This window comes from Phlebotomus papatasi, chromosome 2, assembly GCF_024763615.1.
Source record: "Phlebotomus papatasi isolate M1 chromosome 2, Ppap_2.1, whole genome shotgun sequence".
Lineage (NCBI taxonomy): Eukaryota > Metazoa > Arthropoda > Insecta > Diptera > Psychodidae > Phlebotomus > Phlebotomus papatasi.
Window position 1 is genome coordinate 15348470 of NC_077223.1, and position 18811 is coordinate 15367280.

Here is an 18811-nt window from a genome sequence, read left to right on the forward strand (position 1 = left end):
AGATCACAAGTAATGCCGCTACCCTACGTCGAAATGCAAAATGTTGTTATTAAGATACCACCACTGGTAAAAATAAAATGATCAAATTGATCCAAATTTGATCTTTTTGCAAAAGGATGGATCAATTTTCGAACTCTGAATGCTAATTTTTCATAACGGAACATAGAAATTTGATCCATCCTTTGCAAAAGGATCAATTTGATCCTTTTATTTTTACCAGTGGCGCCAACAAATTGTATGTGTTTAGATGTATTTGAAAAATCATTTCACAAATTGACTTCTAATGTTAGCTAAGGATGCATAAGTCAAGTTTATTTGTTTATTCTCATTATATGAATAATCCTGGGATGCGGATAAGTCCTAGAACTGATGTACAGTAGATTCTCGCTCATTCGGCTCTTTTTCAAACGGGCGCTGTAATTTCTCTTGTTTATCGTGATTCTTTTTGACCACTTTTCATGGAATTTACAATGACTTTGACGCCCGAATCTATCGATAATTTGAATGATATTTTTCCCGATTGAGAGAAAGTCTATTGAAAAACTTTTCCAAATTTTAAAGTGTTACAGTCGCACTGTAATTCTATCATTATTTTTTTAAGCAAAGTTAGTGGAGAACGTGTCGACAAATTCGACAAATTCATGTAGCCTCTTCTCTAGCAGAAATTTATTTTATTGGGCAGATGAGCGACAGAAGCGGATTTTTTGAGAATCAAATCATACGTTTATTCAAATTTAAAATTTTGGGAAATATTGTAACGGTTCACTATTTCTTGGATGATGTGGGTAATTTGGGCATACTTTGAGACATGCTAATGGATTTCCTGAGGTTACTGGTGATGTTCTCCTTTACAGCAGGTTTCTTTTTATTAGCGACAGTACCTGCAGGCTGAGTGACACGAAGGGCTGGTACATCTCTCTTTACCGGTTGAGCATGATCATAAATACTGCCCACGGATCTTCTTTTGAGAATCTTGTCACCGCGTGGTGGAAGAGCAAGTGCTGTCCTGATAGATTTCCTGTCCACATGATTGTCAATTTGATGGGGATCATTGAAAGTTGAGGAGCGCTTCTTGGCAATGGACAATCGTGGAGATGAAGAAGCACTGGGTTTCTGAGGAGTCACCATCAATAGGGAGTTGTGAGTTCCATCTATTTTGCCGTTGAATTTTAGCATAAGCAGAGCCTGATCAACTTTGTAGCGTGCCTCGGACAATTGCTGAATTATTCGAATATCTCGATCATTGTCTGCACGAACAGAGGCCAGGAAGACATCATCTTTGGGACTTGCAGAGAGGATTTGGGTTGATGATGAAGTGTCCAGCTTCTCAGGAATATCTTCGGATTTTATATTTGGCGCAGTATTCTCTTTGTTGTCGTTGGTGTTGAGGTCATTCATTTGCTTTGCATTTTTTAGGAGATGAAGAGATGCATTTAGGAGTGTTGTTACACCATCATTGACCGCACTGGACACTTCTGGGAGGAGATTTGAGGATTTCTCTTTGGTGTTCTCACTCTTTATTCCCAATGCCCCTGGGGCAGTTCCCTGAACTTCCCAGAAGGAGCTGGTGTGACCATTTTCGGGACAGATACACTGATGCTTAGCCTGAGAGGTGAGCCTTGAGACAATCCTGGAGGATCCACAGCGAATTTCAATAGTTAAATTGGGATTGGGACATGTCTCACCATTTGCAGCTGTATCAAAGTCCAAGTGATCCAACTGCAAGCCCAATGACTTGAGGAGTTGCGTAATCTCAATTACATCCCAATTTGCGTCCTATGCAACGAAGAGAAGCAATAAAGTGTCTGGTCAATTGTAATGCCAAAAAGCACATAAATCTCAATTACACTTACCGATGATTTCAAAATTTCACTGATCTTGTGTATTTCGCCAAATAATTCCTCACACGATGCCATTTGCACCTCTCTGCTCTTTCTGACCTCAACAAATGAACAGAAATGACTTTTTACCATGCACTAATTCACTCCCAATGCCCCAACTTAACAGTGATTTCGGGGGACAATTGTTTAACGTTATATAAACTCGTTTTATTAATCAAGATTGAGATTTTGGTGTGATACATCATAATGCCAGAGAATCAATATATCGTCCTCTTCATTACAAGAATTTATTTCTTTCGTGTATATTAAAATAAATATGGAAATTTCTGATATAATTTGCTCATTGAAAATGCTAAATTTTTTACAAGAGGAACTATTTTAATAAATTCTCTTAATTCCGATACAATTTTCCAAAATTAATTTTCATTAAACACCTCGATTGATATAGGGGGAAGTGGGGCAATTTTGAATTGGGACAGCGTTGAAATTGGGCTTTTTTTAAATGGGAACGAACGAGCCCTATAATAATGTATTTTAGCTTCACATTTGTTTTGTAGAGTTAAATTATAATCATGATAAGGCCCGGTTTCATTTAAAAGTAGGAGAAAAAAGCCCAACTTAAAAAGCTGCCCCACTTCCATCTGACGCTTTTAATGTTGGACTAAAAGCATTGAAAAATTTAAGGAAAAATATCATCAAAAATTCTGGATAACTCTTAGGGGAATAAAAGGAATAAAGCCCGAAAAGGGGTATTTTTTACCGCTAAACTCTTTAACTTAATTTCCTATTATCCTGGAGTAAGGCCTTTTGTCTACCTAAAATAAAGTCAGTAATTAAACACAATTATAAGTAGAGCTACGTAAAACTACAAAATGAGTTATTTATTTGGTATGCTTCTAGTTTAACGAGTTTAAAACAAGCAGCGAAAACTGCTGAAACGTGCATAGTTACTAACAAAAATTAATTAAAATTTATTCCTACACTCTATTCTATACTCTATACCTTTGTCGAAAACTATTTTTCCAAGGGGATAGGGTAAGTGTGCCAAATTTCGGCATAGTTGCATGCAAGCGATAAAGTCTCAAGTTTGAAATGTAATATCTTTAATAGAAATTGATTTTTTTTATTCCTTCTACTTAAGGAGTGTCGCTTAGAACCTTGTAGAAAGTTTATCGTCTTTATTTACTTTAAAATAATTCTTAATACATTTTAAAATAATTAAAAATGTAGACATAGCTTTGGTGCCCTATTTCGGTCACCGTCATTCTCATAGTTCCTTGCCCTTCAGGGATTCTTTCAATGTCTTTTTCACGTCATCTCGTTTGTCGAAGCTACATTTTTTGTTATTCTTTTGCATTGTATAATCTCTTTAATTGTACATTTTATTTTATATATAATTAATAATATAATAATTTAATTAGTTAATTAAATTTAAATAATTTAATAATTTAATTAATTAATAATATAATTTATATTTAATTGTATTATCTCTAAAGTATGTAAAAACTAAAAATTCATGGAAATTCGAGGAACAAAAAAGATGGCCGGAATTGCAAACTGACCGGAATTTGGCACACTTACCCTATCAAGATATTTTTTCCGTGTATTTTCTTAAGAGAACCGTTTTTTCTGTACTTTAACAAGAAATTTGCTTCAAGGGTGTATTGTGAAATAAGAAGCCAAAAGTGACATGTTTTTTAGTTTTTTGAGAAGATAAAAAATGACCAAGCATTATGAAATTTAAGATGTATTTTTAAGCAATTTTTTTAAATAAATGTATTTTGGCGGGAAATTTACAGTTCGTTTTATTATACGAAAAAAAACAATCTAAGAAAAGATTACATTTGCATAAGCAGCGCATTTCCAACTAAACTAAGATAACTGGAGAAAACTATAAACTCGGATTTTTTTCAAGGTTTAAAAAATCAATTTTCGGGATAGGAATTAGCATCATACAAGTTAAAAAGCAATCAAACATTGATTTTCGATTACCGTTTTAGTTTAATTGGAAAAGAATTTAATTCTGAAGAGAATAAACTTATATTCACTGAATTCGTTTGACAATTTGACAAAATCGTAAAAACAATAAGTTGAGAGATGGTTTTTCCAATTTTTCAATGTGTCCGAGCGCCTTTTCTGCATGTTTTTGCTCTTGTCTCTGTATCTTCGAAAAGACATTCTGAAATTTCGGTTAAAGCAATAGTAAAAAATCGAATTTTAACTCCATAAATTGAGTTTCTCTTTAAGAAAAATATTTTACAAACAGGGCTCAAAATTTCAATATATATTTTTTTATTTTTATTAATATTATATAATATTATACATGATCGAATCCTAACTTTTCATGTTTAGAAAGATTTAAACGTTGTCTTTAAAAAAAATATAAGTCTTGATCTCTTTTATGTATTTTGGAATAAATTGAATTTTGATATTTTGGATTTGTGGGATTTGCCCCAGATTCCTCAACGTCCTTCGCTACTTCTTGCACTGCTTCGAAGTAAAAAAAAATATTTAAGTAAAAGAATTTTATGAATGGTCAAGCAGTGAAATTGTTTATTCGGTTAATTTAATTCATTTCAATTTAAAATACTATTAAATGGTCTAACACCAAGGCCAATTATTTCATAAATAAATATAAGTAATAAATAATTCTACCTATTGACTTATGCCTAACGCACAATAACTTTTGTTTTGAAAACATGTTTTTGACATTTCAATAAGAGTGAATGAAATAGAGATCTATTCATCTCGCTCTCTCTCATAGGAAATTTTAAAAACATGTTTATAAACATAAGTTATTATACGCAGGACATTAATCGCACTTTGCCTCATTTTGAATCCTGTGTAAATTATGCTCAACGCACAGTAATTTTTGTTTTGTAAACATGTTTTTGACATTTCAATTAAAGTGAGTAATATCTAAATCTAGTCATCTCGCTCACTCTCATAGGAAACCTTGAAAACATATTTACAAACAAAAGTTATTGTACGCTGGGCATTATGTTTATCATAATAATTTGATTGTAAATAAGAAAACAAGATGTTTTCATTAATTGTTTTGTTAAGAGATAAATAAAAATTTTCTATAAGATTTGGCTCGATTCAAAAAGCCTCTAAACAGAATTGAAGGAAACTCAAAAGGAAGAATAAATTCTGCATCCTAATCATCTGCATTTATTTCTGAAAAAAAAATTTAATAACAATTCGAAATTCGAAAATAGAAAGGTTATGTATTTTTTGTTTTTTTTTGTTTATTTGAATATTTCTGATGTTTCGCATTTCGAAATACCTGACAGTCTTCACACTTAAGTTGGGAAAATTAAAGCAAATACTCATAATGTTGTTCATTATAATTTCCCACTTCTTCAGCAATTTTTTTCCAACTCGGCAATTGAAATGGTAGCCGAACCTCCCCGAAATTTATCTCATTCACTGTTAAAAATGAAAGGATCATAGAGAATCCTTTGAAAGTATCACTGTTCTGACACTTATTTAACTTCACAATAAACGAATTAAAAACAATGAAGTCATTTTTGGTGTTCGCTCAGATTAGAGACATATGATAAATGAGTAATAAGTTTACGATAAAACATAATCTATCGTGATAAATATGCATACCAAATTTCAAGAGATACTAGTGATCCTTTCAAAGGATTAAATATGATTCATCATTTTGAAAAGGATGGAATATAATCTATTTTAATCCTTTTATGTTTATCATTGTTTATATTCTTAGCCGAGACACTTTCATATAACCAAACTACGACAGTGAACAGTTGGATTATTTTCATTATTCATTATTAATTCATAACTAAAGCACATCGAATAATTTTTATTCAAATAAATTCATAGATAAGCCTATTAAACATTTCATGTAACACTTTAGAAATAATATAAGAAAAATAAAGTAATTAGTAGAAAATGTATGTAAAATTTAGCTGAGACATAAAAAATTTAAACAAGCTGTCATGGTAATATTCTGGACAGACTAACGGCTTAACCCTTTAACTCTTTTGTCTCTTTTGGGACGAGAGTACCCAAAGCAGCATTATGAATGTTCTGTGAAAAACAATGTTTTTTAAGTATTCAGAACTGATAAAAATCCTATTTTTGTGGATGATTACAAACTATAAAGGTGTCCAAATGTAAGATATTTTTTGTAGAACCTCAATTAATTCCTGTGCTTAGATATTTTTGATTAAAAATTGTGAAATTGGCTTTGCAGCATATGCTGCGGTCCGGAAAGAGTTAAGGACGATTGGAACACCGGTGTCCCATAAAGAAAATAATGTTTCCTGACTACCTAAAGATATTTTTTTCTTATGTCTGTACATAATTGTAAAGTAGAAGGTTGAAGAAATCTAAAACATTTTTTGCAAGTCTCTAGCCATTTGCTATGTAGTGAATATTCAAGCTCAAAAATGGCGAATTTTTAAATTCTCAAATTCATAATTGCTTTTATTTATTTTTTATACTTCCAATTTTTTTAAGGTAAACCCTTTTGGCAATAAAACTACAATACTCATACGTAATATTTTTCATTAAAGCGAAAAATATTATTCATTGGTATTGTCAGAAAAATTATTCAAATTTTTGGGCTATATTTGTCCCCATCGTTCATAGAAGCACAAAATACACCGAATCAGACTCTGTTGGACTTTTCAAGTTTAGATGTAAGACTTATCATTAATTACGTTTCTCACTTTAAATTTTATTGTTGATTTTCAGTCCATCAAAAGTGACTCGTCGTTAATGGGTTAAGTCGTAATAAGCTTGTCTATAAGCGCATAAGGCAACCAATTTGACGGTCAATGTGACTCTACCCTAATTATGATGATCAAGCTCTCTTAAAACTTTGACAAATTTTCAGCTTTTCAATATCTCAGCTATTAATTTTTGATTACGCCACTTTATTTTAAGTGCATTTCAACAAATGGGCCAATTGTTTTTAATAAGGGATCACCTGCTGCATAAAATATTGCCATTATATTGAGTTGGAAGTTGGAACTTTTTTTTTATTTGTACTTTGTATATGGGAAAGACACGTTCTGATGGAGGGGAATTATTATGGGAGAAATGCAGTTAGTATAGGGGAATTTTATTTGACTTCCTGTTTAGCAATTTCGTCGTAAAATGCCTTATGAAGAAATAAATCCATTGTCAGTGGAATTGAAAGGGGTGTCGAGTCAACCCTTCGATTTTTTATCTCTTCCTTTTTGAATATACATCTCCCACCTACGTCCAGGGACACCCCTGACAATATCTTCCTCTTTAACATTCTACGTGTTTTTTTCACCCGAAGTGCCATATCTCTCACAGGTTTTCATAATGTATATAGATATAGGACCTCTACCAAAAACAAACTAAATGGGAAAAAACCTAAAACAACCTCTCAGAATTGGTGAGGGAGTCAAAAAAAAAAGTGGCTAAAAAGATAAATGATGGAGGGTTGCACGTGGTTGAGTTTTTATCCTCGTATTTCCTTCCGTTCCTCGGGGAATCTTTGATGGTTTTGCCCTCCTACATCGTGATGTCTAAACCTGAAATCGCACTTTAGAGTGATTTATTTCATCGGAAAAATGCACTGAAGCACCAGATCAATCATCATTCATGTTATATGGATTCAGTTTTATTTTCAACATCAACTTGCGAAATTATTTGGAATTCATGGAAAAGACTATAAAGAGAGGATCATTTGAATGTGATTGAGCAGTGCAGCATATTTCACATTCTAACATAACATCTTCATCAAATGAGAGGTACATATTGATTCCATTAGAATGGCATTTTGAGGGCAACATCATGATATTCTTTGCACTAAATAGCATATCGTTAAATGTAATTGACCTAAGACTAAGCGGGGTGAGTGAGAAAAGTCAATAAATGCATCAGAAAAGGCAAATAGACTTATTGTGTAGTGTACTTACTTCTATGTCTGTTTTTTCTTTTTAATTTAATAGTTCTAAATAATTTTCAAACACTTAAATTTAAACATTACTTTACAAAAACACCGTGAATGATGTAATACACTTGAGATTCTCTTTCACAATATGTTGAGAGGTCAATCGATAAGGGATATCGACTTTGGGGTTTGAGTGACCTTTTCATATTTTGGCATTCCACTAGACCTTTATAGCATTAATCCATTTTAAAATTTTAAAGACAGTCAAAGCGGAAGTTTCGTTTATTTAAGTAAATATTTTAAAATCGTTTCATCCATCTTTCAAGGTCAATAGGTCAAAATCAAGGGGTAGATAACTATGCCACACACAGTTCACGGCACATTAGCAAATTGTGCCGATTTTTCTATTTCACACGAATTTTGTCGATCTCTATGCCGGTCTGCCGAGTAAGCCTAGCAGATTAATGTAGTACCTAGGACATTAAAATGTACCACTGGGATTGACTGTAGGAAATTTATGATATCACACGAATTTAAATGAAGTACACTCAGTCCCGGCATTATGCACTTCGGGAATATGCACCTGACGAGATTATGCACATACAATTATGCAAGTTTGTCTACTTTTGGGAGTCAATTTATGTAATCAGTTTTTGAACTACGCCTGAATGCATAGGGGAAAGTACTCTCCCTTCGAAGGTTCATGCCTTCGAATGATGTGAATTTTCTTTTATTTTTCCTAAGAGACTGACACATTTCTATTAAATATTAGTTAGCTTATCATCAATTAATTGATATTACATGATTATTATGTGTAAGTCTCTTAGAGAAAATAAAAGAAATTCACTTTATTCGAAGGCATGAACGTTCGAAGGGAGAGTACTTTTCCCTACTACTTTGTGACGCGGGAAATTTAAAGACACTATACTTATTTTTCAGTATAAAATTTTAATTTCTTTTATTAAGGTAGAAGTTGTAAATATTCTAACAATTTATTGAAGAACTCTGGCCAAAGAATAGGGGAGAATGGGACAAAAAGTCACAAATCGAAAATTTCAAAATTCAATATCGTCAAAGATAAAAAAGATAGCAATGTGAAATTTTTTTCCACAGATAGCCTCCGTTGACCTTCTTCAATGTCGTAAGTTTCTTAGAATCCAAACAAGGAATTTATAAAATAAAAAATATTGAAATTTTTAGCCCTGTTTTTGAAATAATTTCCTTACAGCAGATATCATCTTTTACCTATTTTATTTTCAAAAATGATTTGGATTCTTTAAATACGAAGTCTCTATCTATTTTAGAATTTTACAAAGATTCTTATCTCCAGAAATTCCTTTTAATTAAAATGGCCACTTGGGGTAAAAAGTAACAAAACGTATGGAGCAGAAAGCGAGAAAAGTCGAAGCAATTTCTGATGTCTCACGGCGAAAAAAACGTTATTACCATGTCTCGCCTCTTGTTGTTTGCATTGATGAATTTCTTTTAAACAGTTGAATCTTATTGTTGTGACTACTTTTACTCCTCACGAAATTCGTTCTACAGCCGATTCATTCAAAACAAATAGCCTTCTGGTATGCAAAGTTTCTCGATGCATAAACCATTTTGCGTGTTTTTTCGGTCCCGAAAATGTGCATAATCCCGGGACGGAGTGTAGGGATGAGACGGCATTTTTCAAAACTTAGAAAATTATCTTGAAATTTTGTACAGCGTTTGGTATTACTCTCTAGTATAGACTTTATTAAAATAACTCGATTAATGTTCTTGTCATATTTATTTAAATAATCAAAGAATAATCCACTATACGTCTCAAAATATGTAGATTCTCCTCTATTTCTATCTCACAAATTCGAGCATGTCACACAGTCATAACGGTCAGGACGCTTTGGTAGCATTTTAACAGTAAATAAAGCATTATCTTATTATCTTAATTTAAATAACTATTAATACTAAATGGTAAACTCGTATTACCTTTTATTATTTGCCAATCTTCAAAATGAAAGTAATGTGGCTTATAGCAGCAGGTGTAAGAAAAGAAGACACTTAAAAGAAATTTACGGTTAATTAAATAAAAAGAAGTGAAAATTAATGTGATCTTAAGAAACATTGTATGCAAATAATTCTCATTCAACAGATATAATTTATCTTTCCATTACATTGACTGAGTGGAAGATACTCTTTGAGTGAGAGCCTGCGAAATATTTCTTCACGTGTCAAATTACATCTTTGAATGGCCAATTGCGCGATAAGACCATGGTTTAAATGTATTTTATTTTAGCACTGAAAATGTTGGAAGTTAGGTAAATTTTATGCAAATGCTTAGAGAAGTAGAACTAATACCTGAATGCAAAAAAAAATGAAGAAAGTGACCAGTTAGCACTTTGCACATTCGCATGGGAAAGGGATTATAAACTAGGAGTCATAAGTTGGTCAAAGGCAATAAAATGAAAAGGGCGTTTAAAACTTCTAATTGGACTTGATAACGATCGGGGTCTCTCTTAAGTAAACACCACGAAACTTAACATGATAAAATTTGGATGTAAATAAAAAAGGCAAACATTTCAGGACATTTTTGAAACAGGAATCTTAAAATGACCGAAATAGTTCAAAAATTATATTAAGCTCAGGTAAATTTAAATGCCATAGATTTCCCTTTCATGTGCTGAATAATGAATATTACCTTGCACAAAAATTTATAACTATTGGTTTTTCCACTCTGGGAAAAGTTAAGCACATTAGATGAATGAATTTATATAGAATTTACCTGTTATGATGAGTGCGATAGTTAAAAAATATTAAATAATAAATTAAATAATTGATAATAATAATAATTAATAATTTAATAATAATAAGTCTTGAAAAAAGAGGGAGAGATATACCTAATGTTAACTATTTTTAAATTTTAATTTGACTATAATGGGATACCTAAAAGTTTATTAATTTAGGATAATGAGACGTCAATAAATGTACGGCTAAGGACTAAGAATATTAAAGAACAGCCTGAGAAGAAGCATTTCTGCCGTTTGGCTTTGGAGGCTGGTTACCAACGCTAAGTCGGCGACGGACGCGTGGTAAGGATGGGCTCTTGTAAGGACACATGTCAGCAAAAATAAATATAATAAATACAATACAATATTCCTATTTTAATAGAATTAAAATTGGAGCATTAACCAATATAATACATCTACCCATAAATTGTAACCATTTCAAAAATTTTAAGAATTAAAAAAAGGAAGAATTATAGTAATTGTAAGCAATTTGCAAAATTGCTTTTATTTCGTTCCTTTATTTTCAAGATTTCAAAACTTTAGAGGAATTCATTAATTTTTTGCTCATAAATGTTATTTTTTCGATAAATTTAAATGAATACTCAGATTTTTTTTAATGTTTTTTGTTGTACGAATATTTCTTATACTCAAAGTAAGTAAAACTAATAGAGTTTTTATTTTTCTTAATAGTTCTTAATAGTTTTTATTTTTCTTATATTGAAAAATAGTAGGATCAACGGATGCAATTCGAACAATTTTAATATCAGAAAAATTCCTGTTGAACTAAAGGGGTTTCGAACTCGGGACAGTAGCATCGCAGAACGAATACCATTTACTCCATTGAGGGCCTATATATTACCTGATATCTATTAAAATTTCTTACACCCCTCTTGCTATGAAAAGACTGCTCCTAATCTCGGCCACCTCCACACAAAAGAATACATAAAGCAAAATATTAGAAACCAAAGTAGTCCCTAAACCTTTTAAGGAAAGTTAGAAAAATTACTTTTTCTGACTTCTTAGAGCAAAGAAATGTTTTAGAAAGCCAGAAAAGAAAATTTTTGAGACGCCGGTATCCCTATCGTCCTTAAAGGGTTAAAGACAAGAAACTTTCCATTAAAGTTTAAAAATCAAAAAGGAAACCAATAAACAAAAACAATATAAAGTCCAACCTCATCAAATCTTAGAAAATCCAAAAGAGATGAATTCCGTATCTGAGAACTCTGGCTTCGACCACTTTATATTTTTTATATTTTTAATAGCTGTAGTCTTAAGTCACGCATTTCCTGTAAATTACGTTTTTCGTGTGAAAAATGGATAATTTTCTCAGATTCAGGAGTGAGGTGATACTTCTTATTTTGGACATGTGTTTTTCGATCGCAATTCCGTGAAGTTTTAGCTTTTGTGATAATTAGGTTGTATAAGTGCCTGGAGAAACAAAAGAGTATCATATCCACGAACGAAATGTAGTGAGAAAAGGCTTAAAATCCTCCCGAAAGGTCAGGGAATGCGCGAATCCGCGCGTATTTGGAGTATCGAAGTCAACTCCCTTTAATGAATTATAAGGAAAATTTCCGGGCTTTTTGAGACATTCTACGGTTTCCTTACATAAATAGAAATCTTGGTAAGATAGGCTCTTGAAATGAAGAACAATGGGAATCCTATTGAGGCGAAATAGCTGTCCAAAATTACAAGCAAAGTGTCCATATTTACAACCAAGGTGTCCAAAATTAGAGTCAAATTCACCTGTATATATTAATTCATTTTTAAACGTAATAAGTTTAGATGTAGTAAAAGCATAGACGATAAGCAACTTATTAAGTTAAAAAATCAATTAGTATTGAAAATATCGCACTTCAAATTTAGGATATTGATACTTACAAACACTGTGCCCAAAATTATGAGAACTTCCCCTATAGTTAAAAAAAACATTTGCACTGGAAAATGAAAATGATCAAATTGATCCAAATTTGATCCTTTTGCAAAGGATGGATCAAATTTCAAACGTTGAATGCACATGTATTATAATGAAAAATATTAATTTAATCCGTCATTTGCAAAAGGATCAGATTTGGATCAATTTGATCCTTTTATTTTTACCAATGTTAGATTCCTACACTGAGAAAAAAAAGAGGGTGCGATTAACTTTTTTCCTCGCAACTTTAACACTTATTAAGTGTAAAAATATATCAAAATTTTTTAATGTTAATTTTACACCTTTTTAAGGGTAAAATTAACATGAAAAAGGGTTAATTTAACCCCTAATACACCTAAATAGGGTAATATTTGCACCGATTTCGGATCAATAATGCAGGGTAAAATTAACATTTCCGGAATGTTATTTTAACTTTTTCGGATTTCTCTCAGTGTAAAACCTTCTACTTTGAGATTATGTACAAACATTAGGCAAAATAATTTTAGATAGTTAGAAAAAATATTTCTTCTATGGGACACCGGTAATCCACTCGTCCTTAAAGGGTTAAAGGCTCTTCAAAAACTCCCTTCCAAAAATCATGGAATATCCCATGGTTTTTTTTAAGAACTTTCCCTTTGATCTAGTTTCCGAAACTTTTTGTTTCGGAGTTGGAAAATTTCTGCAAATGTTTTATCACCGCAAAACAAGTAAATATTGAGATTTACACTGTGCTATGTCAGTTGGAATTTTGCCAGGCAAATGAGAGAGTTGGGTGTACATGGTTTTCGTAGAGTGGATTCCCTTTGTCAGGTTAAGGAACAAAAGTCCCCAATTAAATTTTGCACAAGCGGAAATTTCTAGTGATAAATCTCATCTTGCAGATGCCTAATCAAAATAGAACGAGGCTCCTCCAAACAAAAGGGACGTCTGTCTCCATATCTAAACTGGAGAATTTAATTAAATGATTAATCAATTAATTAAAATTATGACAACTATATCCTCATCTCACAAGTTAGCTAGACGAATGAATGGAAAATATTTTCATTTCAATCACAATGTTTGTAATATTGCAAAATTATCATATTGTGATTGATATCATTTTATGGGGGATATAAGAAGATGATGATCCGAAGAATTGCAGAAAGGGGAACATGTGTAAATTCTATATGTGATGCTTTTCTATTTTGCCAGTTGATTTTCCCGATGCCACTCTATGGGCAACTTGTTCCCTCCAAGTGAAGGAGAATTTCTCGAATGTTGAAAATGACTGTTTGTATGTATAAGAGCAAAACTGGCTTCACGGAGCCACAAACCAGAGTGAGTGTATTTAACTTTGAAGCTTCAGGCACATCTGAAAGGCGACCGACTATCCAGTTGTGTTTGACGCGCTCAAGTGAATGGGTCTTTCTTTAAACTGGCGAGATATCTCACTCAACATATTCCGTAGAGTGGATCTTGTGACAAGGTACGAATTTCATAAACAAACTCAACAGTGAAAGAGATAAAATAACTGACAAAAGAGTGGGTAAAAGTTAAGAATTTTCTTTTGTGCCAAAAACCACGATTAAAAACCAGTGAAAACTTTGCACCTTCAGCCAAAGGGAATTTTCCCCATTGAAGGAGCAATATAAGAGAAATTTATTTGCAGTGAAGTAAACACCATAGAACTGTGCATTGCAAAAAGGAAGAAGAGGAGAAAAAAAAGCCGAAGTTCTGCAAGAACTTTTCCCTTGAGAATTAATATATTTTAGCCCAAGAGAGATTGCAGGAGGGCAAGAAAAAAAAAACGTTCCACTGCAGATAAAATTGTCTCTCATTGGTTCATTAATTTCTCTCAAATATCACCTCGAATTTCTGTGACCTGCTTTTTTTACTCTCCCAGGCAATTCAATCAAGCACATTATTTATTTTCCATTTATTATTTTTCGAGAAGAAAAAAAAATTATACATTTCCTTTTCGTGGCAAATTTTTCAGTGTAAACTTCACCAGAGTGTAATATATATTTTTTCTTATTTATTTATTCATTTGGTGCGTGGAATTTTTGTGTGATCATATTGTTAAATGTTGGTGAGAAAAAAAGAAACGGTGGTAGAAGGGAAACAAGTGAAAGAAATTGTGTAGCCAAATACACAAAGGAACAAGTGACGAAGGTGGATGAGATAGAAAAGAACCAAGAAGGATTTCTTTGTGAAGCCAATATTGATAGTTTTTATATGGGAATGTTCTAGCGGTGCTTTAAGAGGAAAATCCACAAAAAAAAAATAGAAAATATTGTGCGTGAAGAAACAAAGAAAATTTGCCTCCAATTGAGTGAAACGGTGTCTTATCACATATTGTGCAGTTTACAAGACAACCCTAACATAATCTTCGAGACTCTTGGAACTTCAAGTCTAACAGTGACGCCAATTTCTACCTGAGAAACTGCATCAGTTATTAACTTTCTGCTCTCCATCATCTTGTAGTGTTGAGAGGTAAAGAACAAGATCATATTTTCAACTTTATACGTGAAATAATTTATGCACAAGGTGCCATTTAATTTAATTTATGGTTAATTTTTCACTTCAAATCCTACTCACTCTTTCTATATACATAAAATGGCAAATGCCACATATACTATTTAGTTTCACGAGGTTATGCTTCTTCTCTAAAACTAATAACAAAATTTTAATGGGAATTTTTGTTATTTGGTTTACACAAAAAAAAATAGAGTAAGTGTTTAATGACATTAGTGACACTGCAGATATTTTATTTCAAGACTTCTTTTGTATAATCTTGGACAGAATTGTTTGTAAGAAAAACATTACACTTTGTCTTCTTTATTTTGAGCAATATGCTTTAAATTTCTTTTGTGTGCCAGGATTTACCGCAACTAAGTCACATTAGTGGTGTCTTTAAACCCTATTCTCTCATCACTTCTCTCTGCACTCGGAAAAAAGTGTGAGAGAAATATCTTAGATTTGGATTTGATATTACAGTAGAGCCCCACTATAGGCCATCGCTCTATAGTCCACAATATATCGACCGTTAATTTCAAAACACTGATTTTAACTTAGGTTATGTTTTTTAGTACGCGACATGAAATGTTATCGTAATTATTTCAATATTTTTGGCAAACTTTATTGAGTAGTTGTGATAATTGTGATCCATAATGAAGAGAGCGAGGACAAGTACCACAATCGCAAAGAAAGTGGATGTCGTCGAGCAATTTCAATACTAAAAGTCGTTGCTAATTTAAAAAAAAAATGATATGGACTATAGTGCGACCAAAGTGTCAAATCTGGAACCAAATATGGCTTATAGCGAGGCTCTACTGTACTACCATCAACGTAGAACTGAAAGTTTTTAATATAGGGGTTGGTGGGGAGGTGTCGTGCAGCTGAATTTTTGTTTAAGATTCTTCTGCTAAATGTTTATTCAGCATAGGGGAAACTGGGGCAGTAGAAAACATGGGGTAGTTATAAACACTGATTTTTATCTCTCCACTGTACTGATTGAACTTATCTTAACCATTTTTTGACGCCCTCTGAAGTCTAATATACAATTAAAACAAAATAGCAATGGTTACAACTACACCATGTTTACTATTGACCCATTTTCCGCTATTCAAATTAATTAAGGTCCTTGGGTATTAACTAGGGGACAGTGGGCCACTTTTAAAATGGAGTACTTTTAATATGGGGATTTTTTCTCTAATTTTTAATTAAAATTGGACCTTACCGTGATATAATCTAGCTTTGTAAGTCAAGTCCTATTTCAAAAGTGCCCCAATTTAGAGGTCCCCCACTACTTCCTAACTGAAATTATGCAACACAATTACTGGATAATTATTTGTTTTCTAAAAAATGTATATTTTTGAAAATTTTCCCTATGAAATTTTATTTTTTAACCATCATTCACTTAATAATTGAATATATTTAATGAAATCAAATGTTTGATTGCTGTTGCAGTGTGTGAAAACTTTGATTGAAAACTTTTAAGCTCTAGCTAATTAGCTAGATAAATATTTTATGTGATATAAATTTAATTAGATGTGGCCAAAGCTTTAATGGCTAATTTAATTTTAATTTTTAAACCAAAAATTTTTCAATGAGAGATGCGAGCATCGTGCAATGATTTTGTTAATTGTAGAAAATCATTGCTTCGGTTTAAAATGCTTTATGAATCTGAAAACCTTATGACCTTAAAAAATGATTTCACTGCTTTCATGAAATGAATTAGTAAGCATTTAAAAATGACAAAAATATTTATATTCATCAAATTAGCAGATTGGTTACAAAAGAAATATATTGTGTCTAGTAAAAAAATAAAAATTGATCATGAATCTGTTTAAATCAAATTGAATGCCAAGATAATTTCTTAACTTTCTGATATTTACTTTTCTAACAATAGGTTATTTCACTCTTTTTGGACATTTCTAATTTATGAATGGATTATTTTATTTTGTCAAATTTAATTTTTACTAAACATTTTTGAAAATATTACTTCCCAATCTATACTGCACCTCTTTATAAATTCTTCTTGCTTAGGGTAATGTTGGCATGGTTCGCACAGAGTGAATCTTCAAACAACGCAAATTTTCTCTTTGTTTACAAAGAGCTAGTTCGTCATTTCTTAGCTATAAGATAGGTAATTATTAAGCTTGTGAAACTAGATGAGAAATGTTAAGTCAGCTCTGTGCAAACGAAGAGAAAATTCGCATTGTTTGAAGGTTCACTCTGTGCGAACCATGCCTACATTCCCCTATATAACCATAAGAGTTGTTCAGCATTGTATTTGAAGTGATTTTAAGTCTGTTCCTTTGCATTGTCACAATGTAAATTCTGGGCTAACGCGTTACTTGAGTTAAGCATTTCCATATAGTTGTTCTTCTTATGGCTTGAACTTCAGACCATGAGTCAAACTGTTGGAGATAGTGGTTCGTGGTTTTAGTGACCCCCCTAGATTTCTATTCAAAAATAAAAGTGCTGGTCGCATGTATAACTGAACATTATGAAAATATATTTATTTAGAATTGTGCTATGATTATTTACACATTTTCTAAATGTGTGTTAACAGCAAAGCTCGTTTTGTGTAATTTGCACGTTTGTAGAACTGTCTGTAATTTTCTATTTTTTTTATACACTTAAGAAGTTTTCTTTCTCTAAGTATGTCCAACTTGTTTTAGCACTTTTTTCTTCTTAATCACCTTCATTGGTGTGATGACCATATTATGCGATGTTTGTGCCGCATCTGTCGTATTTTCTCTATATGTACCACTTCATACCTGTATATTTTTTGACCATGTTTGCAACTCTTTCTCTTTTTCTCCCTTTAGTAAATCGTCATAACATGTGGTGTTTCATTTTTTTTTAAATATAAGTTAATGTGTCTTCGAATGGTAAAATAAATACTCTAACTAATAAAATGAAGAATTACATAAATATTGAGCACAAACGTAACTTTCTTTCGTAACGACCGTATATATACCATCACAAAATATAGATTTCAATTTCGGTAAACACAATAATACCTTCAAATACCTTCAAATATTTCATACCATGCGAGGAAAGAACTCTAACATTAACTGAGTAATGAAAATTTTACTTCCAAACATTCACAATATTGAGAATGTTTACAAAAACTATTTTGAGAATTTTTAGCAAACGTAATGAGAAAATGTTTATCATACTAGAGAATTCCATTGTTCAAGGGTTCCCAGCTAAATTCATGACAATTTAAATGAGTGTTCATAACACCTTGGGTTGGAGGAATCACTCCAGAAAGAAATTTTTTATTAGTTCTATACCAGTTGACATATTCATCTCAAAGGCACCGAGGGTGATTCTATTTTTGGACAAGAGCAGTTTTACAGACGTGACAAGAAAATTAAGGTCATCTTATAATTCATTCTTATCACTGTGATCTAAAGAGTTTCTCAGAAAACTCGTTTTATCTTTTTAAGAGTAACTTACAATAAACAAACAGCATATTTTCACTTAAAAATCCTTTATGGTTTTAATCGATTGGTTAATCGATTTTCAATCGATAACCAATCAAGCTCAATTTAAAAGGTTTTATTTCTGAAACTGATGGTATTCATTCACAAAATCATTTTGTTGTCAATTTTTGCCGTCACGCGATTTTATTTAGAAATTTTCCCACCGCAATCATTTAAAAAAAAACAGTGACTTGAAGAATACACTAATAAAATACAAAACATGTTTCAATTGGAATAACCTTCCCATAGTGAAGAATATTTATTTAAATTGTATTTTTTGTGTAAAATGTTACATTAATTCACGTGAATTAATTTGCAAAATACTCCCACGTTGCTCCTAAAACCGCCAAAAACTGTATCATGTTTTCTAAATATCACGATATTTTAGCAATAATTATTGTGTAATA

General features: G+C 31.8%; 2 protein-coding genes across 15 annotated transcripts in view; one reads left to right on the top strand and one right to left on the bottom strand.

Moving 5' to 3' along the window:
• Positions 1-700: 700 nt before the first annotated feature.
• On the bottom strand, positions 701-2058 carry LOC129802757 (uncharacterized). Its single transcript, XM_055848814.1, has 2 exons — positions 1854-2058; positions 701-1776 (listed from the first exon to the last, which is right to left on the bottom strand). Exons 1-2 carry the CDS (start codon positions 1971-1973, stop codon positions 766-768), a joined length of 1131 nt encoding a protein of 376 aa, XP_055704789.1. The 5' UTR covers positions 1974-2058; the 3' UTR covers positions 701-765.
• An 11722-nt stretch (positions 2059-13780) lies between these two features.
• Positions 13781-18811, top strand: part of LOC129802758 (uncharacterized) — a 66111-nt gene continuing 61080 nt past the window's right edge. For 2 of the 14 annotated variants that reach the window (XR_008751816.1, XM_055848815.1), the window contains exon 1: positions 13781-14898. The gene's annotated coding sequence lies outside the window, so the exon portion shown is untranslated. The remainder of the gene's footprint in view (positions 14899-18811) is intronic. The other 12 variants (XM_055848817.1, XR_008751815.1, XM_055848825.1 and 9 more) reach the window with 12 other exon arrangements.

Bases quoted from the DNA above. Each gene is read 5' to 3' on its own strand.
- LOC129802757 (XM_055848814.1), bottom strand. From the start codon at position 1,973: ATGGTAAAAAGTCATTTCTGTTCATTTGTTGAGGTCAGAAAGAGCAGA. The intron at 1,777-1,853 runs GTAAGTGTAATT...TTCGTTGCATAG, and splicing joins GTGAAATTTTGAAATCATCG to GACGCAAATTGGGATGTAAT.